Genomic DNA, 27,791 nt, shown 5'->3' with positions numbered 1-27,791 from the left:
GTGAATTCTATGTAAATACATTTTTCTGTTTAATAAATTTCATTTCTTAGTTAAAGTCAACAAGGTGCTGAGTAACCGTGCGAGACAGATGGAAATACGTTGTTGACCGTCCGTGGTTTTGAAATCTGTTTCCGTCTCTCTAGCTCAGCCCGAATCCCTCGATAGCAGCGACACTCGTGGTCACTAGGCGAAACGGCCGGTGCTTCCAGTTGGCAACACTGATGAACAACCTGTCCCCTCTACCTGCCTGTCGACAAACGAAAATTTCAAATGTACAACGGTACAACGGTCGGAAAGTGATTTCAATGCGAGTGACATGAAAGCTTGAGAGAAAGAGCAGGAAAAATTAGTACGGCCGGACCGTGAGTTTCTAATGAAGAGTGGGTGAATTGTAAAAAAGAGAGAAATATATTTGAATTCTGAAAAGCATTAAGGTAAGATTATCGCAAGTTAATTCATAGCTACGATAATTTTGATGAAGTTTATAATCGGAATGAATCAGAACTGTGCAGTTAAAAGCAACATACCTTTTCACTGATTTTACCTTTATCTGGTTTCTTTAATAGCTGTAATTTTTTCACATAATTGCGCGAGCATTAGCCCTTTGTCTTTTTCAGTGGACATACGTTTCAGAAATTCATGACAAAAACTTTACTCATCAGATTTTTTCTTCTACGGAATACAATTTGTCAGTAGTTGCAATACTTGTTTGACAAAATATATATGTTGAAGACTGTACCGTCATCTAAGTATATTTTCTAGTCGAAAAAGTGTAGCTAAAGTAAATGAAACAAGATGCGTGTAATTTTCGTTTTCGTTTCTAATTTTATAGGCTAAATGAGGCTAAAGTGGTTTTCTGCTGTTGCAAATCAATGTTTGTTAATTAATTTTCATCTTGACATATTTTATAGATGGTTGATGCTGCGATCAAAGTAGCCCTAAGGATCAGACCTTTGGTTGAAACAGAGATTGAGAAAGGCTGCCAGACCTGCGTCGCAACCGTGCGTGGCCAACCACAGGTTCAGGTGCTGGGTACCGAGAAAGCCTTTACGTTTAATCACATATTTCCTCCTGAAGTTAACCAGGAAACATTTTATAATACAGCAGTCAAAGGAATGATAAATAATCTTTTCCAAGGTAAAAATATCAAAGACTTACAGTTGCTCACGCTTTTTAATTTTTCAACTTACTCTTATAAAACCTATATTTCTCAACCATGTCAATTTGTTTCGCCATCATATTTTGCATCACTCATTCCATACTATTAGTTGCAAAACCATCTACTCGCAGCAGTGTTATGGCATTAATTATCTGTATGTCAAAACCAGAATCTACAATTTTCCTTTCCTACTGTTTTTAAAATCATTATATGGCTCTTTATCTTGACTACATGAACGTGTTTATTTGGTAGGATATAACGTAACTATATTGGCATATGGCCAAACTGGAAGTGGTAAAACCCATTCCATGGGGACGTGTTATAAAGGAGGTAATGAAGAGCTTGGTATCATTCCTCGTGCAATAAATGACATTTTCCAAATTGTGGAACAAAAATCAGACTGCAATTTCGAAATCACTGTCTCCTTCATGGAACTTTATCAAGAGCAACTTTACGACCTGCTCTCCCAAAAATCCCGAGAAAACTCTGTTGTCGATATTCGTGAAGATACACAAGGCATAAAAATACCTGGCTTGACTGAAATCAAAGTTGAAAATTCCACTGCGACTTTTCAGTGCCTTAGTCAAGGTTCGCTGGGTCGAGCCACTGGAGCAACAGCAATGAATTCGCAAAGTAGCAGGAGCCATGCCATATTTACTGTCAACATACGTCAAGAGAAAAAGGATGATGTGTAAGGATTTAATTTACTTTACTTTATTAGCTTGATCTGTTGGCACTGAGAATCTCTTCTCACAGTCATTGATCAATATACTTATTGTTAGATTAATGTCTAGAAATGATTATTCTATACAATGTACAAAGAATTATTCACATATACTTGACAAGTTGACCGATCGTTAAAACGACATCTGAGTTTGAACATCAAAATTCTCAAATTTCAAATGCCATTGTTTATTTCGAAATGGATTTCACAGAAAGATATTAAAATTAATTTTTTATTTTATAAAACTTGTCACCAATCTTACCCAAATTAAAAAGAACTCAATTTTGATCATGAAAAAGTACGTATTCTTAGTGCGTTCTCCTTACTTCTGACACTACAAAAACTCAAATTAGTCTAGTCATTTTATGATAGGAGTAAAATTTCATCAATAAACATCACATAAGCAAAGAATTGTGAAAATCTATTTATCGAATTATTGGTAAAACCAATATTTTGGTGTTTAGAAGTCGTACTGCCAAAACATGATAAAAATTTGCTCTCGTGGTTCGGTGTGTTGTTGAAGAAAAACAATTTAAGAACATCTAACAATTTTTGAAACAGTAACTCTGCTACAACAGCAAAGTTTCATCTGGTAGACCTTGCTGGTTCAGAACGCAGCAAAAAAACTAAAGCCACCGGTGAGAGATTCAAAGAAGGCGTAAATATAAATAAAGGTCTCCTCGCTTTGGGTAATGTGATCTCACAATTGGGAGACGGAACTTCCGGGAGCTATGTTGGATATCGTGATAGCAAATTGACCAGGTTGTTGCAAGACTCACTAGGCGGAAACTCCATGACTCTAATTATCGCGTGTATCAGTCCTGCAGGTCAGTATGTGAAGTATTAAGAAAAGTAGCTCCATTCAGGACCTTATTTTCCATGAACAAAAGCCACATACTAATATTGGAATTTCATTTGACAAAAAACATTCTTTTTTGGTCGAAAATATTTCTTTTGGAAAACTACACAACTGTGTGTACAATATGTAGGCTGTAAAAAGATATAATTTTATGACTAAAGTGGGAAACTTTGCTTTAATCTTTCAAATTAATCTGGAACAAATCTGATTTTCTATATCCAGACTACAACCTCGATGAGACTTTAAGTACACTGCGATATGCTGACAGAGCAAGAAGAATAAAGAATAAGCCGATTGTGAATCAAGATCCACACGCTGCTGAAGTAAATAGGTTAAATAAGTTAATTCAAGAATTGAGATTGGCTCTTCTTTCACAAGGAAATACAGTAAATGGTGAAAACGCTTGCCCACCTGAGCATAAAGAACTGCAAGCAAAAATACAAATAATGCAAGTCAAAAATAGGGATCTAACTGAACAACTCCACGCAAATCTAATTGAATTTTTGCATATGAGCGAACGTGCTGATCTGGCAGAAAGTGCCAGTGAAACTCTTAGAAAAAACATTGCTGACCTCGTAAAAGAATTTAAGCAAGTTATTGATGACTTCGACGCAAATCCCAATGGCACTGAAGAACATCGATCGGCATTGAAAATCATATACAATAAAATTTTAGGTGTGATTCAACTTCGATTACTTCATGCAGTTCCGTTAGTATGTAGTGTGAAAACTGACAAACTCTTTTCATTCCTTTCTTTTTTAGAGTTTCAAAGCGATCAAGAGAAGACAGCAAGGGAAATTTTAAGTCACGAATTATCAACAGAGAAACAATTTGTTAATCATGATTCGGCTGATACTAATTTTGCGGATGAAAATTCTGATGATACCGAAACTGGAGGAGTAGATCTGGATGTAAAACAAGAGGAGCATACGTTGCAACAGGCTGAGAGGAAAGATGAAGTGAGAAATATAAACAGAGAATTAGCTTTGAAAGAAGAATTGGTTGCAAAACTTATAGCAAACTCTACGCAAATGGTTGAATATTCAAAGGAAATGCAGGAAATGGAATCCGAAATAAAAAAACTGCAGGCGGAAAAAGATGATCTCCAAAAAGTTTTGGTATCAGTTCAATCTAACAATGCTAGCTCCAAGTAAGAAATCACACATTACTTGTATACTTTCATATTACTATTATTAACTGCATGTAAAGACCAATCTTTAGTTTGGTAAATTCCGAAAGTTGGTCGTATAACTTGTTAGTGAAAGAATGAAATATTTCACAGTACCAAAGACTTGTTATGGCACAGTTCTTTTTTCATTCGATTTTCATTTCGTTTCAGACTCGCAGAAACACGTCGCAAAAAAGTTCAAGAGCTTGAGAAGAAGATATCTGAATTATCTCGCAAATGTATGCAGCAGGGAACGGTTATCAAAATGAAAGAAAAGTCCGAGGCTAAGATAAAAAGTCTACTCACTGAAATTCAATCAATGAAACGATACAAAGTAAAACTTATGCAGCTGATGCGATCCGAAAGTGAAAAATTCAGACAGTGGAAGCTCACAAGAGAACAGGAGGTTAGAAAATTAAAAGATCAAGACAGGAAGCGACAACACCAAATTGTTCGGATGGAAACACAGCATAGTAAACAGCAGAACGTTCTTAAACGTAAAGTGGAAGAAGCCTGCGCAATCAATAAGAGACTGAAAGTAAGTATCTCAAAATACCCAGTGTCGCCTAACATCCAGTCAAATGTTTCGAATTCCTTTTAATGTCGAGCATTTTTTATCTTTCATTTTAATCCTCATACTCATCAAAAACGCAGGAAGCCCTGGAGAAGCAGAGTAAGGCTCAACAGAAGCGAGACAAGGCGGGCAATACTGTCGGCATACAAGCTTGGGTAACTCAAGAACTTGAAGTGCTCACTAGTACAATAGACGCTGAGCGTTCGTTGGAACGACTAATGCAAGATAGAGCGTTACTCACAACAACCTTGACGAAAATTAAAGCAAATAAAGATAAATATGATGCAGCCACCTATGCGAAACAAATTTCCGAACTCACTGAAGATTTACAGTTACGCAGTGCACAAATTGCCGACCTGCAGCAAAAGATTCTTACTTCTGATCAAGGTAATCAAAGTTAACTTCACCGTGAAACAAAGTATAAATGAAGTTGTCTATATGTCATCTGAAAAATATACTTAATGTATCACTCGAGGAGAAATTAGGTACTTATACTATCTAGACATCAAACGATGTGATATTTCGTAAATATCTAAGTAACTTATATTCAAGTAACAATAATTGTTGAATTTTTGGTCATTATCTTATCTTTTTATTTCAGAAAACAAGACTAAAACCCGGTGGAATCAAATACAGACAATGACAGATGCAAAGTGTGCTTTGAAGACCGTGTTTGATATTGCAGCTGAAAAAAGTCGAAGCCAGTATGCCAAAACCTATCAATACGATGAACTGATGGTGTGTATTATAAACAGTAATAAATTCGCAGTTATTTACTTTTTATTTGTTATACAACGGTTATAGGAAGAGTGTGATGCTCTTAGAATGAAAAATCGACAAATGGAACTCCAACAAAAAGAGCAAATTTTGAAACAGAGAGAACGAGAGGCAAAGCTGAATGCGGAACACGAAGAAGTGGTAGCCCACCTGCTTGATCAACTCCGCGGAGTTAAACCCGTAGCAGAACCTCAATTATGCAATGTAATTTTTTTGAAATTATTATATGAAATATGTTCTCTTCATAATGTATCTATTTCATGTATCTATTCGATTTTTTAAAACTTCGTATACAGGTATCTCTAAAGGAGAAAAAACCATCAACCAAAGAATACCCAACACCAGATGCTGAACATTACGAAGACTATCCATTCACAGATGATAGCTTGTTGGAAGATGATGTCGAAAAAGATCCAGATTGGACCAAAACGCCTCTGTTTAGTCGGATTAGCAAAATCATGGTAAGCATTTCGTTACTCCCAAATATGGTCTTCCACTATACATTGCGACAGAAGATTTCAATAAATGCTTTGCTAAATAAAATTTTCCAATATAATTGTGAAATGTAAATATCAGTGACAATAGAGGTTTTCACCCGATATAAATTCCATTTCTCAGTCAAATATCAACTTTCTGAAGCCTACTTTTTATGGAAAGTGGAAAACGAATGAATCTGTGCTTGTTTGATAATTAAGCAGTTTACCTGAATATTGTCCCGGTACATTTTGCTATTTACGCTTCCCAATTTACAGAGCTCTGCTGCAGAATCCCGTCCAAACGCTGGAATTATTGGTTCAAAGCGATCATCAGACGGTGATATAAAATGTGCTTGCAAATCCAAGTGCCACACGCGTTTATGCACTTGCCGGAAAAATGACCTAGCGTGTATAAACTGCAATTGCAACCCGGAAATATGTTGCAACAGAGACCAAGAAAACGTAACGTTTCTTCTACATATTTTCGAAATTCTTCTTTTTTTAGTTATAAAATGAAAACTTGATCATTAATCAATGATTTTTTTCCCCTTCCATTTTAATAATCTACAAGAAAAATACTTTGACTTGCACGTATTAAAGAATGGTGTTCCTAAACCAAATTTATATTCGTGATAAAAAAAAATCTGATAACCCCTATCAGTAACTATTACTCCAATTTCAGATCAGACGAACCATCCTGTTTCCAGATGTTACCAAGGATGATAGTGATGACTCATTTAAGAAACCAATGTAAGCAAATACACAATGATTATTGTAGATCTTAATAATTTGTAGAAGTAGATACTTCTGTCGGAAAATTTTACCGCCTAATATCATTGACTTATTTCCTTTTTTAAGATCCTTTTTCATTTAGATTCACGCAGTTTTTCTTACCTTATGAATTTACGGTTTTAATTTCATTAGAATGATGATGAAATCATTTGTGTCATGATTTGTAATAAGATAATTTTGTTCCAGCGAAACGAATACATTACCACCTAAGCCCAAGAGATCGAAACCTCAGGACCAAACCATCGAAATCTAAAACACTGCGACAATCATAGAAAAAGAAGAGGATTTCTGTCGAAGGTCAAGCGCATAATTTTATCAACTAAACGAAACACTGTGAATAATCTTGTACATTTCTAATTCATGTTTTTACCTAAAGGACTAGATATAATAAAATGTAGCTCAATTAAATTTGACATTAATGAATAAGTTACATGTTTATTCTTCATTTTCTCCTTATTGAACATTTATATTTTTATCTCAGTACAACAACTTATGACGCTTAGCAAGCATAAAGGTTAAAGGTAAGTAAATGAAACTATACGCTTTTTTACATAAGCATTGTGTATTCAAAATTATCTCTTCATAATGCAGGTATTTCAACAAATTTTTAAGTAGTCAACTAAGCTTGAAATTATAGACATGTTTAAAGTAGCTTTATAATACATAATATTATGACTTGATTCCACAACTATTGATGTATTTTTTCGTCCTCAGTAGATCTTGCATCTCTTTTGATTCTAACAAATAGAGTTGCTTTGACCTTTATCTTGCGATAACTGAGTACTTGGGATAGTGTTTAGTTCAAAATTCCCTTGTAACATCCCGTGAATATCCCTCTCCAGCAAAACCCGAGGAATTATTTTTAAATTGAACTCACGTGCAGCGCCACTGTAGCAGATTCTGGACTCATGTATTGGACTAATTTCATGCCGGCGTGAACGAAGCGTCAACCACGTGGGTGCTGTGTGTTTGTTGCAAAGAAAGTGAGGTGTTAATAACTGTCAAATTGATTATCAATTCACAAAACTATCATATGAGTTACAAGACGACTGAATTGAATAAACTTATTAATAATGAAGAATAAACCGACCCGTCATAAGGAATCAAACACCTTTAAGGTCAGTTGAAGTGAACATTTAGCACTACAGAAGAACTACCCTAACCTAGTCTAACCTTAATTTGTAACGTGCATGCTTCTTTTTCTTCCGTAGTTTAAGCCCTTCTCGGAGCGCATAGCTGACATAGATGTTGATGTATTTCATCGGGTATCCCATCGCAATGAGGCGGAAAGTGATGAGGTGGAAACACATTTTTACCAATGTCTCCACAAATGGAGCGTTCTTAACCTCACAGAGAATTATACAAATTTGAAAAAAGAACTTCGCGGCATTGTCACGCTGCCACAACTGTTGAACAGCAAAGAACACGTTATCGATGCTCTTTTGAAATATCTCAGATTGAAGGATACTCTGTGTCTACAGCCGATACTCGAGTAAGTACCATGCATGCTATTGTTCCGTAAATTAGTATCAGAAAGGCAGGTCTTCTCAATCAATTCATTTCCAAGATATTGACCATTCCTTTTTATTTTTGTAGATTAGTAATCGCTGCTGCACGAGATCTTCAGAAAGAATTCTATGAGTACTTTCCTCAATTCTTGACAGTGATAATAGATTTGCTACATACAAACGATGCTGAGCAGCTGGAATATACTTTCACAACATTGGCTTACCTATTTAAATTCTTGTGGCGGTACTTGATCAAGAATGTCGATGCTGTGTTTGATTTGTTGTTACCATTACTTGCTGAGTCAAAACCAACTTACATCAATGATTTTGCTGCCGAAAGTTTTGCATTTGTAGTAAGGAAAGTCAAAGATAAGGACGCATTTTTAGAACTGCTAATCAATGCTTTGGAAAAAAGACCAGATGGAGTATCAGGGTGCGGAAAACTATTATTTCAAGTCATCCAAGGAACGACTGGTCAGTTTCATTCCTGCGCTGAACAAATGTTGACGCTTTACATTGGCAGCCTAAAAAATGAGTCCATAGATAAGCAAATGTTATACAGCATTCTTCAACAAGTTGTACAGTGCTTAGTCAACTCCATACATCCACAAAAAAGTGAGATTTTTTGGAATGTTTCTCTTCGATTGGCAGATCTGTTTTTAGAGAACTATGAAAAATCAAGTGGAGATACGGATGAATTAAAAACGGAAAAAGAGAATGCACTGTTCCTACTCCATAGTTTATTGTTAGAAGCCGTTAATCATAGAGATGGACGAATGCTTGTTCATCCCAATCAATTGATAAATGAGCTGGTCAAAGCACTCGATTTCTTTGAAAATAAGGAAACGACTGTAGGTGGTGACAAAGTAATCGTGAAGGGCTTGGCTAAACTTTCTGGATCAGTTCTTTTGGCTCAAAACGTAAAACTTACTCAGGAGTATTCGAATAAACTTGTACGAAAGATATTGGCCATACGAGATATTGAGATTTTGCTTTCAGTAGTGGAACAACTAATTTCTTATTCGTCATTCGAAACATTGGTATTACCACATTTCATGACCTACAGTTTTCAGACTGGCTTCAACAGCAATATTTTGCGACTTTTTTCTAAAATAATCACTGTCAAATCACCTCTTTGTCTTAATGGTACAAAATTGAAAGAATGGACCAGATACAATTTGAATATCCGTAATATTCCAGGTGAAAGTTTAAATCATATGCAAAATATTTTAACAGCTCTGAATGATAATGCACCGACAGAAGATTCACTGCGATTGTTGATAACGTTACCTCACTTGAGCCCTGTGCCGAAGATTTGTGAAGAAACATTGTTAGAAGCTACAAAAAATATTTATGGAAAGTTGAAAACATTCGTCAATATTAATTCAGACCTGAAGCTTGACTTGTTAAGTTTCATTTTCCTCTTGGCGATTGAATCTGTTGCACACATTCTACAGCCAAACGAATTTTATGAGTATATTACTAAACATGACATAAATTTGTCTATACTGATAGATAAGTATTCGACGGTGAGAAGTATACTTTGTGCTGTTGATTTGTGCTTGTCGCACATTGTCGATTCAGAAATTGGCAATAATCTGATAAATATAGATCTGTTTAATTCACTAAATGAAAGTTTGGCACCATTATTAGGATCTCCGTACCATAAAGACAGACTTGTGATAGCCCACATTTATTCTTTATTCAGTAATGTTAAAGATATTTTGGCCACAAATGATCAAAGTGATAAAAACTTCTTGGCATTACCATATTTAGCTGAGGCTGAGCCGTCAACAGTCCATTGTTATAGAGATAAATTGCTACCTCTACAAGGTCTTGCGTTTGAAAGAATTCTACTAAGTAACTTTGATTCAAAGTATTTGAAATTTCCTATATATTGTCTGTTTGGAAATTTGTATGTAAATTTTTCATTGCTATGGGATCCAATAATGAAATTAATTGCATCGTACGCGCACAAGCAATGCGATTCATTTTGGCCAATATTTATATCAAAATTGGAAAGTGCCAAGACACAAGGCGAATCGGAAACCACCAGTTTGCTCACGTTTGATTGTGACGTTACTTCCACGCTCTTGTTTCAAGTTTTTGATAATGAGGACAAACCTGATTACAATAACTACAGTTTACTTCTTTGGAAGTGTATGTCATTATTTTCTGACTTTTGTGAAATGAAAAATAGGGATTTGACTGGAATATTCATTGATTTCGTTGAGAGTAACTTTTTCAAATCCAACAGCGAAGATGCTAAATCTTGGAGTATTAAGAAACATGAAGGTGATAATGAATTGGCAAATCAAATTGTCCAGGAAACTGAAGATGATGATGAAATAGATCATGAGAAAGCCACCAAAAATGATTTAGCAACGAATAAAATATCGTTTGACGGTAAACATAAAATCAAGCTTCTCTTGGCACAGATGGAAATATTTTCAAAGGTAAAAAATCCAAGAACTTTGTACCGAGAAGCCGATATGTATAAAATTTATTTAGAATTACTTGCCTCCAAAAATAGTGAAGTTCAGAAATCTGCTCTAAACTGTCTGTTCACTTACAAACACAAGTATCTAGTACCGTACAAGGAGCATCTATATAATCTAATAGATGAAAAAAGTTTGAAGAATGAGTTAGCTTTGTTTAAAATAGATAAAGAAAGTAACATGATACAAGACGATCACAGAGAAGCATTGCTGCCGATTCTTATGAGGATAATATATGCTAAAATGGTGATGAGGACAGGAATGAGAACCGGAGGAAAGGCTGGTGGTCTTGTTAGAAGAACTATTGTACTACGATTTCTGGCTGGAACTCAAGAAGACGAGATGATGACATTCATTAGCATGGCCTTTAAGCTTTTTCATAAATATGTACCGATAGCTTCCGAAGAAGAACTCAATTTGAATGAAATGGTGAGAGATGTGGTTAATAATCTAGATCTATCCAACATCATTCCGCCAAAACGACTACAAAGCTCCGTGAATTTACTGGCAATTGTAATCGAACAATTTGGTGGCAAAATGTCGAGTAAATTGCTACCTCGTTTGTTGGGGATACTAATTTGTATACTAGCACAAGTAACTGGAATATCACACCGTTCGAACGACGTTCATCCCGGATACATGTCTTCGATAAGAAATCTGCGTACCAGTTGTATGAACATACTATCTAGGTTCTTTTCTCATTATGAAAGCTACGAATGGACTGAAAGTGAAATAGATGCGCTGTTTGCTGTAGCAGTGTTTCCATGGCTCGAAAAGTTACCAATCGAAGGTATCCACAGTCCAACGGCACTCTTGAAACTCTTCATAGCTTGGAGCCAGAATCCAAGGTACTATCCCTTGTTCGCAAAACATTTCGAAAATAATTTGACGCTGACACCGCTGCCATATGTTATACAATTATTATTGGGGCCTAAAACGCACGGTTCTGTGATAAACGCGATATTGGAAATGATTGAGAAAATGCTGACGCTGCAGGATTACGGTGCAATTGATAATAATGTGAATCAAATGGACGTCGACGCAAAGTTTTTCCCAATAATATTGATCAATAATATGCTGGAAGTCAAGCAAAATAGCACCCGTTGTCGCACAGATAATATCAATTACGGATCAGCTCTGCTACTGCCTCACGTACCAAATATATTACAATATATAAAAAAGAAGTTAAACAAGAGTAACAAGGGAGTGAACAAAATCGAACTGGTTGTATTATCGCGTATATCCGAATTTGTTGAAGACTCCGAAACATGCGATACTCTGTTGACATTGCTTCTGCCAATTCTTGTTAAAAAAGCGACAACTGGTGCAAGTGAAGAGATTGTCGTTCAGCTGGTTTCCACCATCTTTAATCTTATGAAGATCGTTGAACACCCAGAGAAGCACTTACGACTTATTGTTCCGCTTACCGGTGCGATTACAGCTGTATCAGCTAGAAAATCCTTGATGCGATTGTACAATATTATATCAGAAGGATCATCGGAACAACACCGTGATCTTATGATACGCAACTGTAAACTGCTTGTCGAGTTGAACGCCTGGGACAGTAAGTGGATCGATCAACCAGATTTTGATAAAAGGCTAGAGGCGTTCAAGGAAGTAAACACGTTACTGGAGGAAGATGCTCTCACACTTGAGTTTGGCGCGGCAATAATATACAATTGCTTTTTCTTTTTGAAAACTGAGAAAGATCTAGCACTGAGAGATTTGTCAGGGCAGTGTTTAAAAACAATTGCTCCGAAGTTGGTCAGAAAGTACAAGGACAGGCACTTAGAAAAGAATTATCTAATCGATGAAACCATTTTGTCAATTGTGCGGATGGGCATTCGGGATAAAAATGAAATTGTACGCAACCAGTCTATTGCTCTTCTGGGCCAATTAGCAATGGAATGTTCCGATGTTCATCCAGTGCTCCGAGATCTTCATCCGCTGAGTAATAAGGCTGATCCAGAAGTGGACGTTTTTGAAAACTTGCAACACTTGCAATTACACAGAAAAGCACGAGCACTGCTCAAGTTTTGCTCCATTGCAAAAACCTGGACGAGATCTCCAAATCCAAAAACATTGACGCAATTTATACTACCTCTTGCGTCGTCCTACTTATGCTCTGAATCTTTTGTAAATAAAAATAGTATCGTTGACGCTGCGATCGAAACAGTCGGCACTGTCTGTAGACTGTTACCCTGGCATCAGTACGAAGTTGTCCTCAAATACTATCTAGATAAATTGAGATCTTCAGTTGAATTTCAAAAACAAACAATAAGAATTGTTGTTGCAATACTAGATGCGTTCCATTACAATCTTTCAAAGTACAAGGAACCCGCAAGCTCTGTAATCGCTATAGTGAATACAGAGGATGTGAAAGAGCCGGATCCATTACCCAGTTACGACGAGGGTAGTGTGCTTGATAGCATTCCGGATATGGATGAAAAGTTGGACGAATCATTGGCGGATGATGCGAAAAATCTTGATGAATCGGAGCCGAAAAGTGGCAATAATTCACAGATAAATATACCAGCAATGCAAAGAGAGCTGTTTCTTTCACAATTTGCTGCCAGAAGACTAGTATTCGGCATATCGAAGGTCTTGTTGCCTCAGTTAAATCGGTCAATCATGGCACGCACGCAACACGAGAACAGCCACAAGGTAAACAGGAAAAAGACTGGCTTCGAAAGGGAGGAAGAAGAAATTATGCGAGTGCCAATTGCGCTTGCTGTTGTTAAGCTACTTCAAAAGTTACCGCCAGGTGTACTGGAGGAAAATTTACCTGGGTAATTAATCATCAGATTTGTTCAGTTCCAGTCATATTCATACAACAGTTGTCTTTATGCCGATTATTTGTTTTTTAGCATCCTGATGAAGTTGTGCACATTTCTTAAGTCTCGGTTGGACTCTGTCAGACGTATTACACGTGAAACTATGCAAAAAATAATGATAACTTTGGGGCCTGAGTATCTGCGTCATTTACTCAAAGAGATGAACAACATATTGACAAAGGGTTTTCAAGTACACGTTCTTGTGTATACCATTCATGCTGTACTTGTTTCGTTGAAACCATACTACAAACCTCTTCATATTAACGAGAATTTGCACAGCATTTTATCGGTAAGAATATTATCCGAGACTTGATTGTTATTTTTGCTCTGGCATTGAGTCGTTATTGGAACCTATATTCAATTTTTGCATTACAGGTATGCAAGGTTGATCTGTTTGGCCTAACTGGAGAAGAAAAAGAGATCGCTGGTATTGTAAAGAATGTTTCCGAAGCGAAGTCAACTAAAAGTTTTGACATCTTTCATATATTAGCTCAATTTATAACCGAATCATGCTTACTCGATCTGGTTATGCCATTGAAGAATGCATTAATCAAAACACACTCCTACAAAATTATCCGTAAAGTAGTCGAGTGCTTGAGACAGGTAGTTTTGGGTCTGGCTGATAATACTTTCATTGAAATAAACAAAATGCTAACATTTCTCTATGGCGTTATATCTGAAAGTATACCTGATCTCTTGCTTGCAACTAAACCTAAACAAGTAACTGAAAGAGAAGCTGAAATAAAGGCACGCCAAAAGCCTGACTGCTTGATCATCGTACCTGAACCAAAGAATAGAATGGGTGTAAAAGCCCAGGCGAAAACTTCTAGCAATACCAATGCTCACATTATGGTGGAGTTTGGCCTACGACTGTACCATATTCTGTTGAAACGAGATCGCATATCAGCGCCGGAACTGGAATCCTACTTGGACCCTGTCGTATCCATATTGAGTGATTGTTTAAAGTCTCAGCACGTCAAGGTAAATAATCATTCTTCATTAATTTGAACTCTAAGAATTTCATGTAGTACCTCTCGAAGACTTGAGTAAGAAAATACATTGCTCTTACATAACGGCAAGATTTTATATAAAAATTTACAAGCCTTACGACTTGGAATAGTAACGGATTTCTTCTATCAAACTTCAATCAGATAGGTTTTTAGTAGAACAATATTTCATAAGTCGCTTAAAACAAGTAATTTTTTTTCCAGCTGACTACGCTTGCCCTTCAATGCCTGAATTGGATCCTAAAAACAGATCTTCCATCGGTAAAGACTTACGTTACAGAAATTTGTTCTTCGATGTTCAATATACTGCACAAATATGCTGCTGCTGGATTAAGCAAAGGAGACAACTTCGATCTTGTAACGGCAGCGTTTAAGTGCATGTCTGTGCTTGTACGAGATGTGAAAGACTTTACAATAAATTCAGAACAGTTGAAAATACTTATTCTCTACGCTGAACAAGATTTACACGATTACGATAAGCAAGGAACTGCGTTTACTTTACTCAGGGCTATACTAAGTCGAAAATTAATTATCCCAGAGATGCACGATGTAATGGAGAAAGTTGCCAAGCTGAGTGTAACGTCAGAATTAGACCATGTCCGGCAACAAGCACGTTCTATATTTCATATATTCCTCATGGAATATCCACTAGGAAAGTTCCTCGAAAAACATCTTTCCTTTTACCTAACGCAGTTGAGTTATGAAGTAAAGTCAGGAAGACTAAGCGCGTTGGAAATGATACATGGCATTATCACAGGATTTCCACTGGTAAGACTTTACGGCTCTTTCATTATTCCTATTTTTATAACATTGATTAAAAAATCATGATCAAAGTTGCATACTAGTTTTCTTTCTGCTAATTTCAGACGGTTCTATCGCAACACTCCGGTTTGTTCTTTTTGATGATCGGTGCAAGGCTAGCGAATGACGAAGATCCGGATTGCAGAAAACTCTGTGCCAAATGTATCAAGGAAATGATTACTCGACTACCGCATAACGATAAGAACAAATTATTTGATATCATACTCCTGTGGTTAAAGGAAGTTAAGGTAATGTATCACGATTTAGTTTCTTTTACACCACACAAGTAAAATTCTCAATGCAAAAATAAAGATTTAAGCATGAAATTCTAATTTTAAAATTCACATTCATTGCTATTATTGAAAATTGCATATCAAACAATTCAGAACAAAAAAATTGAGCTTGCAAAACATGATAATATGATATTCTAAATAACAATTGTTCTTTCGACACTATGGCCTCAAAGCAGAATCCCCTGAAAAATGTTTAAGCGATGGATTGTGCATAAATTGTACTTATCAGGTATTACTGAAGTTTATTGATTTGTATAGGTTTCCCATAGACGACTAGCAGCACAGCTTTGTGGTATTTTCATTACCGTGGAGAAACAGGAATTTGAATCACGTCTTGCCAAGCTGCTTCCACTTGTACTGAAACAGTTTAATGATACTGACTCTGATGATTCAGAACCAGGTCGATTTGTGAGGATAAAAAAACAGGACATTTCAAATTCAGACGATTTTCGAAAGGATAAAAAGAAACTTGGCGATTCAGAACGAATGAGAGACCACCACTTGTTCCAAGTTTTACAGATGTTCTTAAAATTATCATCCAATTGTCCTAGTTTTTTGAAAGATGAAAAATACGAAGATGCCGTGTGCATATTAGCTGGTGAGCGTTTTTGACTTTGTTCCTTTAACGTTTGTCACACAAATGATATGCATGAAGTGAAATACTGAACATATGATCGTTCTTCATAATCCATAAATGAAAAATGTGGGTATTTTAATGTATAGGGCAATTTTTTTTCATCACATTTTTCAATTATTGTTAAGAGGCTCGGTAAAAAGGCACAGACTTTCATTCCTAGTTTATTTTGTTTAGAGTTAAAAGTTCTTTTAACCCTTGGAAATATTACAAAGTACATCACAGTCTGAAGTATAATGTCCTAAACCACGACTAAAAATTATTAACAACTGGTCCCAATATTATACTAATTTTATCGGAGTTATAAGAATGTTATGTCTGTTATGGACTATTGAATGGGTTCCTTCCTATACAAAGCAACCACACCTAAAGGCTGTTGATAAGGTGTTGAATAATGATTGATGTGTGTCGAAAGGCATTTAAAAAAAAAATGGATTCGAACATAATTTGATGAATACAATTATAAAAAAAAAAAAAAGTAAGGGATCGCACATAGCTGAATTGGTACTTTTCAGCTATGTGCAAGCCCGAGGAGACGTGAAAGATAGAGGGACAAGATGAGAAGTATGAGATTACAGTTAAGAGATAAAAGTAGTGGTCCGTCAAACTGCCGGACGCATCAAAAACTTGATAATTTTCTAGAGTCCTTGAACAGTTCTCTATAAAAACAAAACAAAAGAAACAACTCTGTGACTAATACTTGTACTTTATAAAGAAGAAGTTTGTTTCTTTTATTGATCTGATAAATGGACTTATAATTTTTTAAATTACAGCACACAGCCAATCGTTACTGGCACATCCTCATCTGTGGGTTCGTTTAGCAGCAGCTCAGCTAATTGGATTTATTTTGGCTGCTATTGACGTTGAAAAAGTAGCTGATGCTCTTGAAAACCCAGAGAGTTATGCTGATCAGAAAGGCTACATTTATTCGGACCCAGTTGCTACAATGAAAAGCTTAGCTCTGGACTTGGCTGCACAGTTGCAACCAGAACTTGTATTTGAAGATCTAGCTGATCAGGTGGTGAAAAACCTAATATTTGTTGCTCGAGCTTTAAAATCTTTTCACATTAGAGGCGGGAAAAAACCTGACAATCATTCTTCCACCTCAGAAAGTGATGGCGACAGAATATCACTTTTTTGGCTTGTCAAGAGAATGCGAAAAATTGTAAATGTGGAAGTTACTCAGTCACCCAAATCTACCGCCATGGTACGTAGTAGGAAATATTCTTATTATGCACGCATATCTCTAATTATGCGATAGTTGTTTGAAACTTTTGGTAAACCAAAAGAACTCTAATAAGTAAAATCCAATAAGTAGGAACTTGAAATTGACAGTGAATTCCACACTTTCAGAGAACTGCAGTATTCAAGTGGACCGCAGGGGTAGTAGCAACTATATCTGTGGAAAATTTGAATCCAGTATTGTTTCATTTGATGTCACCGCTGGTTAGAGAAATGACCACAACTGAGGAAAGCAATGCTCCATTACGTCATTTGGCTAAAGACGTTGCAACAATGATAAAGAAAAGTTTAGGAAGTGAAGAGTATATGAAACTATTGAGCAAAGTTCAACAAAAATTGGACACCAAAAGAGCTGAGCAAAAGAAATCGCGAACACAAGAAGTAATACATGCGTATTCTTATTGTACTTCTCTTCTATTTTCTATTTTCTTCTGATATTTTCGTCCTTTGTCTTCTGATACAAGTTCACAGTAACACTCTACTTTAAATTTTTCATTTCAGTTTATTACGGACCCGGAATTAGCCGCCAAGCGAAAAATTGCAAGACAGCAAAAGAAAAAGGAGGCAAAAAAACGGAAAATGGAAACTATGAAGGGTCGGAAATCGTTTGGAAAAAAACCACGAAGGGAAGTCAATTTTGATGCTTCGTAGTGTATTATACCGTGATCTTGTAAATAAGTAAATTATCCATTTTTTTTTTCTTTTGTAAAGAAAATATGTATATATCACACATCGGTGCATTGAATCTTTGTAAAACTTGCATATTTAATGCTGAACCATTCTGGATGACAAAAAAATTGAGGTAAATCGAGATATTGACTGATATTTAAAAATGATAACTACCAACTTTCACAAATTGTAACCTCTTTCTGTATCTAGTAGGCAGATTATACGTAATAGGAGACTCGCATTGACCAACAAATCATGTTCAGCCATGTATGCTAATTTTCTGATTCGTTCATCTGCGTCGCAGGTCAGTGTCACATTCCCAAAAGTTTTACGTGACAAAAGACTACCGGTAAGATAAGGAACAAAGCCAGAGAATTGTGATGTTCATAAATCATTAGCTAATTTTATTTTTTCATTCTTTTATTCTTATGGCATTGGTCATCAAATCACTGATTTACGACTGTTACATTCGCTGAGGAAAGATAAACAGAATTCGAAAATAGAAATCTGACAACGACCTCATTCTAATAAGCGTTACAGTTGCTGTTCAGTTTTTACCCCTTATATTATTAAAATTTTCATATCCACTTTTCACCAAATACTTGCACAATTCATATATGACGTATAAAACCTTCACAGAAATCTGACTGAGACCTCCGTAACAACGAGGCAGTTAAGCGTTATTATTGGTGAATTAAAGTACACGGAAAAAAGAACTACATAATTTATTTAATAAAAAATATATTTGGAAGATTCTGATAGCGTATGAGTGGTAAATATTATCCTTGGCTACTAAAAGAAAATACATGATATAGAATACGAGCCACGAGACTAAATACTCATGCTGCCTATTTTTTTATGTATCGTCTGTATGGCTCGTATTCCATTATATTCAACAGACAATACAGTATAATATCTTATTCTCCTTTTTAACCAGGCTATACGTTGAGTATAACTGATACGTATGTAAGTGGTTGACATGAAGCAATTTTATTACCGTTTGTAAATAACGTTAATTTAAAGATGGAAAGAAAATTGATTTACTTCCTACAGTTTTATTTATATACGTCGTATAAGTATATCTGTGAAGTTACGTTCATTCAAAATATCATACGTTGCATTCATGAAATTTGAAATGATCTACAAACGGTATACAGAAGACATCATATATAAATAGAATAATTTAAAATTCTTAGAATAAACTTCCCTTTTTATCAGCATTCATATCACATAAAAATTTTTCTTCAGTTTACATACGTGCCTTTGCTCAACAGGTAGTTTAGTAGTATAGGAAGTTAGAGATAACAATGAAATTTTACTATTTCTTTTTTTACCCCATAATAACGAGTTTAATTATTCCGGCATCACAGCGTACTCAATTTGACAGCCAGCTGCCAACAATGCTTTGTTCTTGTCACGAATTAGCGTGGAAGGATTTTTTTATTTTCCTCAAAACAGCGTCATTAGATCACGTCAGCAGTTTCTGTGCTCTGTTTCTAAAGCGTTCCTCCAAGTATCCATGTACCTGAAATTGAAACGGAAAAAATTATAATATTTAACTTGTTGACGTACATAAAATGTATTGGGTACTACTGGTTATTCAAAGTGACAAATTTAAAATTAAATCAAGGAAGATGCTATTGCGTCTATATTTACTAGCAATGTTGTCTTCTAGCTTGTCTCTATCAAGATATACAATTTACGTAGTATACAGTAACTAAAGCTTATTGCGCAATGGTTTTAAACCATTATGTAACTCCAGATTATGATAAATTACCAAGTGCATCGAAAGTACGGTAGATAATTCGAATGAAAACGTAAATAAGATTCGTAATAATCATCATTATCCATTCGTTGTATCCGAATTACTTGCAAAAAAAAATATGATAATGCCTGTTACTAGCAACAACAGCTCTAAATGTTGACTTTTGAAAGCTACAAGTTCTATCTGATGTAATCTAATGGAAAAAAAATGATTCAAACTTACACATGCTTGTAGTACATAAAAACAAGTGATAAGTATGTAATAACGCGGGAGTACGAAAGTTTCTTCGTGGTAGATAAAAACCTTCTCACTCCACTTAAATGCAATAAACGGGCAAACATTCTGGCGGGTCATTAAAACACGAGCAGCAGGTAAGTAAAAGTTATTTTATTAGCACATGGCTCAAGCACCAGGACAAGGTAATAGCAGTAGTAGTGTAAGTAATAGTAGTATTATCAATTTCTTTTTTCCCCATCAATTCTTAACGAATTAAAATATTCACCCTATCAATTCTGTAGAAAGATCATATCCAAAATTAAGAAAAGTCAATTAAGTAAAAATTATTGTACATCTTTTTTTATTTGCCTTTGTACCTTTGGTTTTGGCCGATGAGTATCCACTGCATCTATCGGCAACCTGATGTGCTCAACTTTGCATCCGTAAGCCACAGGTGTTAGCTTCATAATAGTGTGTAGTGGAACACTCAAGTATGGTAACTCGTCTGAAAAATTATACAAATATAGTTTGATATAAAGTTTATTATAGTTAATGAGCTCTTTTGACTCTTCTTCTTCTTATAAGATGGAAATTATAACTAAAGCAATATTGCGTGTATTTAATTCACCATAGATATAATTTTTTCAGCTTTGGAAATAAAACCAAACACCGAAATATATATCAAGAGATACACTTTGCCAGTGTAAAGCAAAGTATGTAATTCAGTGTGACAAGCTTACCTGAACTTTTATCCAGAAAATAGGCAAGCAAACATCGTAGCACAGCCTGATGAGTCACAACGAGAACATTACCCTGACGTTCCAATTCCATAATGACTGGCTCTAGTCGAGCAACTAAATCCTCGTAACTTTCACCTCTGGGGTACCTGTATGAAAATTTATTTTGGTCCCTTGCCGCAAAATCAGTTGGATATTTCTCAGCTATTTCTTCATAGGTCATTTCCTCACAAATTCCCTGGAATATCATTTATATTTGTTCTAATTAAGTTGAATTGCGATGCATTTATATGGCGATGACTTTATCATTTGTAACTCATCATCGTGTGTAATATAACATATTTTACGCTATTCTTTCTTATTTCGGCGGTTAAAACTGGGCACAATGTTTGGAAAAAGTAATTTTTACTTTCGTACAGAATTTTCAAAGTTGCCAAACAATTTGTGTAAAAAAAATAAGGCAATTGAAGGAACCCAAGAATCTCTATCAGAGTTCAAGTTCTGAACTATTCAGTTTTGGATGAGACTTGGGATATCAGTGTGATTGATGATGATGATTTGCAATAAGTGAATAAAAGGTAGAAATTTTTTCCTAAAATTTTCATGCATCCAAATTTTATACATGTAAACACTTGATGCGAAATCATTGATGTTAAAATTCGTTGGTACTTTCATAGGGAAAGACGGGCGAAATATTTGCAGAGTCCCTTGCTTTTCCATATTCTGAATTCGTAGATCTTCATGGCTAAAAAATGTCTCACCGCATCGATTTCATTCAAAGCTTTCCACCGTTCTTGTGGAGCTTGGACTCCAGTCGCGGTTTGTATAGTCCTCTGAAGCCAGCTGGTCCAAACCCTCAAACCCTGTATATCCTGCTGCGCGATGAATTGAGCTAGCGCGTTGCTGTATTCGTGTCCTCTAGAGCTGAGAGCAGAATTACCACCTATTCTTCCTTCAAGATTCATAATACTTTCACCGTGTCTGGTCAAGTATATAGTTCGAGGCACAATATGTATATTCATTAAGTAATAAACTATTCTGCTCTGAATGTGTCCCTCGTGTTTGTGGACCAGAACCTTTTCTCCCGTGTTGTAAATTTTCATAAACGACAGGTCGACTTCGCAGCTCTCATCCAACGGGTTATACTTCTCTTGGTAATGTTCTATCCGCATCATAAAGTCAGCCAATACGGCTTCCTTGTTCATGTCGGTGTAATCAGGACTGCTTACTTTTACCTGTAATCATAAGATAAACAAAAAAAATACCCGACCAATTAATGCCAACGATCGTACTATCATGCCCTATATAAGAATAACCATTCTTAATATTATAATTTTTCTCTTTTAAATTATCACCTCTTAGGTCTGCTGATTCTACATTATTAAGACTGAACCTTTCGAAGCTGAATTCCAGGGAAAATGTTTAAAATATCAATTTCTCGCTTTTCCATATGATCAGGATGCAAAGTAACGCGTGTTTCTTTTCCCTCTGATTAACTTTCGAAGGATTCTTTGAAATGCGTTTTGCATCAAGGTTTCTGAGAAATTTATCCAAGCGTTGTTATCTCATCAATGAATAAGCGATAAAAACTTAACAGATAGCGATACTGAAGGGATCTTCTAAGCTTTCTTTCAATTATTTTCGATTTAAACAACTTTGATGCGGAATGGGGACAAAGGGACGGATAATTCAATTTTCTCTTACTGCTACATATAATGATAAGAAAGCGTATAGATATAATAATTTATTCATGAATCTGATGAATATGAATCATTTAATCGTAATAAGAATCGATGCGTTAGCGATTGTTCGATAATGAGAAATTGATTGTAATACTCAATTAACGAAATTGCGTTAGATATGTACCCAAAATCTCATGCATATCAAATACCTCCATTATATTTTGTTCAACGATTTCGGGATCGTTGCAAACAGACTCGACGAAAAACAATTTGAAACCCATTTTCCTAACGACAATGTCGTGTATCATCCTTCTCCTCTCGATGGTCGAATTCGTTGCGTCGAAAACCGCGACTTCGCCGTCGCCGTTTTCCAACCATTGGCAAACGTCGTTCAATGCGTCGATGGCACATTGCGTTCTTATCGCCATCGCTTTGATATTGTCAGGTCTGAAAAACTCGTGACATTGATATGCCGTTGTCGCATGCCTCCGGTATTCCCCCAAATTAAATACTTTCGTATTTATACCGATCCAATTCAAGTATCGGCACAGCTTTTTCGATATATAAGTTTTACCCCGTGCCGGCAGCCCAACCATGGCTATTACGTGTGGCTTGTTCACGTAATTTGAACGTTCCCCTGTAAAATAACACGCGTACAAATTTATGTAACAAACATGAAAAAGTAGGTAGACTACGAAATTTACCGCACTAATCGGACCACGGATTTATCGCTCATCGATCAATTAAATCTATGTGTTAATTAGCTTTTTAATTAAGCCGTGCACTGATTGATGGAGTCTCTTAAGAGAACTCGAATCGTTACATCCGCATCTTGACGCGCAAACACGAGTATTAGGTATAAGCCTGAGAGTATAAAATTGTGCAATATTTTATCAGGTTAAAATTCGCAACGTTGATGGAACGATGCATTGTCAAGGTAAGTTTATACTCTGCAACTTTGAAATTGTCCGAGATTCAGTAAATCGTAATATAAATTAAAACATTGTACTCATATTTAGGAAACTCGATTCCTTCCTCATATTTACGAGGATCAAGTTCAGAATTGAGAATGAAGAAGATGAAGTGAAAAAATCTTTACTCCGCACCTTTAGGAATATCTGAAATTTAGTAGATAGACTAAATATTTTAGACTTCTTGAAAGTCATTCTAAAATTACGCAGTAATGATTTTTCCCCTGACGTTTCGTTACGCCTCATCTCATTCTAAAGTTATATAAATTAATGATTTTTGTCAGTCCTATGTTGGACTACAGTTATAAAATTCGTTTTTCATTTAATATTGCCGATCAAATTTTGCGCCAGCATGCTTTGAATTTTTTCCCCCAACAATGCAAAGGCATTTTGCTGCGATAAAATTGGGAATCTGTACAACAGAATCAGAATCTGATAGCGAGGTTCAGGTTGCGAATGACGTTTCGCACCGCGTTGCTGATTTTTCACATTATTATTATAACAGCACAGCAGTTGCAATTGATAGTGATCGTTGTATGTATACCGTCATACGACTCTTTGACAAACATATCAGTATAATACCTTTGAAATATCACACCTCGATCACGATAATACCTTTAAGCGGAACAGCGGAAAATCTGAGCCATTTGATATAAGTAAATATATTATTCGACACACCGGCGAGCTTATTGACCGACTAAATGCATCGGCAATCAAAATTCTATCAATTGTGAAAAAGTCGACCGCCACCTGTTCATTCGATAGAAACGTGATCTTCACATGACTGGCCAATGTCGCAGCCTGTAGCCTTCACACAAATCGGCGGAACGATCGATTCAATTTCTATAAGATTTTAACGGAGAATTTTTATGTTCCATTTGAATAACAAGAAATATTGTATACCTTTATTCTACATGAGAAACTAGTTCCAATCGAGCAAAGCTAATCTTTTTTCTTACGCTAAATGAACAGCGAGGAAATTTTACATAGTATGCACGCACACCAGCTTCACTATAAATATAAATAAAGCTAAAATAAATACTATGCTTCGTGAAGTTTTTTTTTTCTAATACGATTAGCTTGTAGCTAATCTTTTGAACGAACAAACATCTGTTGGGTATGTAGAGACAAGCGATAGTTATTTGCCTACATATAAACTCGTATGTAACTTGTTTGCCGTAGCTGAACACTGACGTAACTTGCGATACTTTTCGTGCGAGGTATTGAATAATAATACAAGAAAGACTGTTTATTTGTATTATTTTTATTATTTTTAAAATACCCGAACGAGATAACAATTCTGGGCTATTTAACATTGTGCGATGTAAGATTTGGTTTGTCGCCATAAGCCGCTTACGTACGAAGTCCGCACAGCTAACATATCGAGGATCGAATTGTGAATTCTTTTTCAAACATACCGCAGAGGTATAATTATAATATGTATCGCAGCCATGCTGTGACCTCGAGGCCTGCAGTTAAATTAGAATCAAATTTGTATACAAAATTAAAAACCAGCTAGTAGTCTCGAGGAGTCGAACAGCGAAAATTATACGTCGCGTAAAGATCTTTTCTCACATTTTGTGTCTGTGTTGCCAAACCATTATTCTCTTTCTGACAAATTGCATCTGTAATTGTTCGTTGTTTCGTATCAATTACAGCAATTTCTTCCATAGACCGTAAAACATTTGTGGATATAATACATCTAGGTATTTCGGTAATTCCCAAACAAATGAATAGCCGATGTTTACAGCGCGAACCGCCATTATTATTCAAATAGTCACGCATACATGAGGCTGAAGTTTGTAACATTATAGTAATGATTAACGTTTCGGAAAATCGTTATTTCACGGTTTCAGGAATGTCTGAAATTCAGTAGATTATAATAAGGCAAAATTTATTCATACTTCGAAAATTTAACTACTTTAAGAAAAATAGTTACTTTTCTCCGCAATGTTTCGTTACGTTAACGTTACCAACTTCAGTCTCATACGCATTTAAACGTTCCTTCGAGAAATAAAAGACGACGTGAAAAACTATACAGAACTTCAGCCCTGATAATACAATCGTCTTACATACGCTAAAACGGCAAGTGCGATATCCAACACTAATTGACAATGAGATTCTTCCTACGAAGAGAATTGGCCACGAGCCGAGTTTGCCTCGGTCTGGTTTGCTCTGGAAACAATTCGCCGCCTCGAATCAATCTCTAACGACGGAATTATTCCAATTGTTTGGCATTCGAATGCGTTTAAAAATTTTCCACTTATATCCTCGACCCGAGTCCTCCGCTTTCACGCATATAAATACGAAGACACATCGTTTTATCGCTGCAGAACATTGGCCGTTGTACGCGGACGCTGACGGTCGCTCGCTATCTCGCGTTATCGATTACCTACCACCTACTATATACAATTCACTGTATACGTGTAGCGAACCAAACGCCAATTAAATAAATCTATTTTCGGCGAAAACAATTGGTACGTTCAACGCGAAGATCTAACCCTACTAAAAATAATACAGCTATGATTTACTTATTTCCGTGCAGTATTAGAGCTCGCAACTTTTCCAGATAATTTACAGATTTGTGAAAGATCAACGCAATTGATGAGGAGGATGATGCACCTGATAACGGCTTACATGATCATATTGAAGTTAGTAACGTTACCGTAACGATTAATGCTGAGGAAAACCGTTACTTCGCGATTTTGGAACTGTCTGAAATTCAGTCAACCGTGATAAAACAAAACACACTCATATTTAGAAATCTTAGTTCTTCAAAAATTATTACGAAGTTAATAAAATAGTGATTTTTTTCTCCAATGTTTCATTACGATCGGATAACGTTACTAACTTCAAGATCGTCTTGTATACGAATATCCACGTGATTGCAAAACAGATATTCCAAACGAAAGTATTCTCTTGGCAATCATGTTCTACGACTTGATCAAACGTATATATTGAATAAAACGACCAAGTGCAGAGGAAGAACTAATTATAATCATCCGAAGCGCATTGGATGAGTCGGAATGAATTTATATGATCGGGAGCAGTCGGCCGAAAAGCGGTTATGTACCGTTTCGAAAAAAATCGCTGCCTGTAGCCGAAGTATACAGCTTAGAACGATTTGTGAAACGAATGAGCTATAATAGTACGGCATGCATGGCCGGCTGTACGGCTGTGTGTATATTAAGTATATACGTATCTTCGGTAAGATAGAGAGCATGTGTCGTGTGTGTAATATATGTATGCGTATATCATAACTGTACACGCATGTGTCAGCTGATAGAAATCCGCTGGCATATATTAGAAATATATATATTTCCGTGGTGTGTTAATAAGTTAGGAATAGTTGAAATGTAATCCTTGATTACCTCTGATAGGAAAGGGCTTTGTCTGAATAGTGTCCGAAGTCGGCGGTGTGTAATGCATCTCAATTGCGGGCTTGGACATTTTTTCGACTTTTTCTTTTCTCTCTCTCTCTCTCTCTCTCTCTCTCTCTCTCTCTCTCTCTCTGTTATTTTCGTTTCAAGAAAACTTGAAATAAGATTCGACTCCAAGAACGAATCGTTCCCTCGTATCACCGTCTAGTAGAATTCACTTCTTTATCAAAATATATTTCGTAAATTACTTCCTCTAGGTAACTCGAGTTTCTTTTTTTTTTTTTTTTATTCGTCGCAAACTAATATTCTTCTCGTTTGTACCACCTTTCCTCCGTCATCGATTTCCGCATGACGATTCGTCGTAAGAAATAAATACGCGACGAGCTACTTTTGTACGAACTTGGGTGTACCAGCCACAGACGAAGAGTTGTCGAATAATTTTACAAACGCATATTAATTAATATATGTATATATATACACATACAGTTTTTATTTTTATATTCTTCTCTATTTTTATTTTTTTTTTATTTTTATCCACGAGTCTGAGCTGTCTTCGTCGCCAAACGTCGTTGCATGAGGTACGTACGTATGTATGATTATTCAGGCACCCGACGGAATGTTCACTTTACCTCACGATGCGGACACGCACAAAAAGAAGGCGACCCAGCCGAACCAGCGAGCGTCAGGCTCGTACTAAACTCCACGAATCAACGTAGATACGTACGGAGCTGACTACGGGTTCTAAAGTTTAGTCGTGGCCATGCGCGTGTCTGGCCCGCCTTCCTGTGCGAAAGCCTTGAGACTTTTAATGCCGAATCGAGGGGGGCGCCGGGACTGCGACGGCAATACAGCGGCTGGCAAGCTGATCGCGGTCCGCGGGGAAAAGGGTGGAAGTTGAAGCCTCCCGAGGATTTCCGACCACTCCGAGAAGCCCTGCCGTCCATCACGCGACCCCAACTTACGTCACTCATTTATTATACCGAGACGACGAGATTCTGACGTTCAGTCAGAGGAGTGACGACGCG

General features: G+C 36.2%; 3 protein-coding genes across 5 annotated transcripts; 2 read left to right on the top strand and 1 right to left on the bottom strand.

The window, feature by feature from the left end:
* Positions 1–215: 215 nt before the first annotated feature.
* Positions 216–6,955, top strand: LOC124210966 (chromosome-associated kinesin KIF4-like). 2 transcript variants are annotated; one of them, XM_046609477.2, is made up of 14 exons: positions 216–434; positions 912–1,137; positions 1,412–1,850; positions 2,445–2,710; positions 2,965–3,417; positions 3,505–3,892; positions 4,082–4,448; positions 4,565–4,871; positions 5,086–5,222; positions 5,289–5,465; positions 5,570–5,722; positions 6,014–6,199; positions 6,420–6,487; positions 6,716–6,955. In XM_046609477.2, the coding sequence occupies exons 2-14, from the start codon at positions 912–914 to the stop codon at positions 6,780–6,782; spliced, it is 3,234 nt and encodes a 1,077-aa protein (XP_046465433.1). In that variant the 5' UTR covers positions 216–434; the 3' UTR covers positions 6,783–6,955. The 2 variants fall into 2 exon arrangements, with proteins under 2 accessions (XP_046465433.1, XP_046465432.1); XM_046609476.2 differs by having other exon boundaries at positions 218–434; positions 5,558–5,722.
* A 519-nt stretch (positions 6,956–7,474) lies between these two features.
* On the top strand, positions 7,475–19,456 carry LOC124211969 (small subunit processome component 20 homolog). Its single transcript, XM_046611574.2, has 11 exons — positions 7,475–7,647; positions 7,741–8,021; positions 8,126–13,324; positions 13,403–13,658; positions 13,745–14,350; positions 14,581–15,144; positions 15,243–15,425; positions 15,729–16,068; positions 16,878–17,311; positions 17,458–17,727; positions 17,848–19,456. Exons 1-11 carry the CDS (start codon positions 7,603–7,605, stop codon positions 17,995–17,997), a joined length of 8,328 nt encoding a protein of 2,775 aa, XP_046467530.1. The 5' UTR covers positions 7,475–7,602; the 3' UTR covers positions 17,998–19,456.
* Pfrx (6-phosphofructo-2-kinase/fructose-2,6-biphosphatase) lies at positions 18,740–27,577 on the bottom strand. 2 transcript variants are annotated; one of them, XM_046611619.2, is made up of 6 exons: positions 26,758–27,576; positions 22,625–23,052; positions 21,495–21,968; positions 20,737–20,971; positions 20,374–20,501; positions 18,740–19,540 (listed from the first exon to the last, which is right to left on the bottom strand). In XM_046611619.2, the coding sequence occupies exons 1-6, from the start codon at positions 26,834–26,836 to the stop codon at positions 19,484–19,486; spliced, it is 1,401 nt and encodes a 466-aa protein (XP_046467575.1). In that variant the 5' UTR covers positions 26,837–27,576; the 3' UTR covers positions 18,740–19,483. The 2 variants fall into 2 exon arrangements, with proteins under 2 accessions (XP_046467575.1, XP_046467576.1); XM_046611620.2 differs by lacking the exon at positions 18,740–19,540 and adding an exon at positions 20,153–20,292 and having other exon boundaries at positions 26,758–27,577.
* Positions 27,578–27,791: the final 214 nt, after the last annotated feature.

The sequence above is a fragment of the Neodiprion pinetum genome, chromosome 2 (genome assembly GCF_021155775.2).
Source record: "Neodiprion pinetum isolate iyNeoPine1 chromosome 2, iyNeoPine1.2, whole genome shotgun sequence".
Taxonomy (NCBI): Eukaryota; Metazoa; Arthropoda; class Insecta; order Hymenoptera; family Diprionidae; genus Neodiprion; species Neodiprion pinetum.
This window is presented reverse-complemented; position numbering and strand designations above follow the sequence as displayed.

What these genes read in the sequence shown, in the direction of transcription:
- Pfrx (XM_046611619.2), bottom strand. Translation starts at nt 26,836, where the DNA reads ATGTCCAAGCCCGCAATTGAGATGCATTACACACCGCCGACTTCGGAC. An exon ending in TTGAACAAAATATAATGGAG is followed by an intron (nt 21,969 to 22,624) that starts GTATTTGATATG and finishes TTATGATTACAG; the next exon opens with GTAAAAGTAAGCAGTCCTGA. An exon ending in TTTTCTGGATAAAAGTTCAG is followed by an intron (nt 20,502 to 20,736) that starts GTAAGCTTGTCA and finishes ATAATTTTTCAG; the next exon opens with ACGAGTTACCATACTTGAGT.
- LOC124210966 (XM_046609476.2), top strand. Translation starts at nt 912, where the DNA reads ATGGTTGATGCTGCGATCAAAGTAGCCCTAAGGATCAGACCTTTGGTT. An exon ending in GATAAATAATCTTTTCCAAG is followed by an intron (nt 1,138 to 1,411) that starts GTAAAAATATCA and finishes TTTATTTGGTAG; the next exon opens with GATATAACGTAACTATATTG. An exon ending in TCTAACAATGCTAGCTCCAA is followed by an intron (nt 3,893 to 4,081) that starts GTAAGAAATCAC and finishes ATTTCGTTTCAG; the next exon opens with ACTCGCAGAAACACGTCGCA.
- LOC124211969 (XM_046611574.2), top strand. Translation starts at nt 7,603, where the DNA reads ATGAAGAATAAACCGACCCGTCATAAGGAATCAAACACCTTTAAG. An exon ending in ATTTGCACAGCATTTTATCG is followed by an intron (nt 13,659 to 13,744) that starts GTAAGAATATTA and finishes TTTGCATTACAG; the next exon opens with GTATGCAAGGTTGATCTGTT. An exon ending in TGCCGTGTGCATATTAGCTG is followed by an intron (nt 16,069 to 16,877) that starts GTGAGCGTTTTT and finishes TTTAAATTACAG; the next exon opens with CACACAGCCAATCGTTACTG.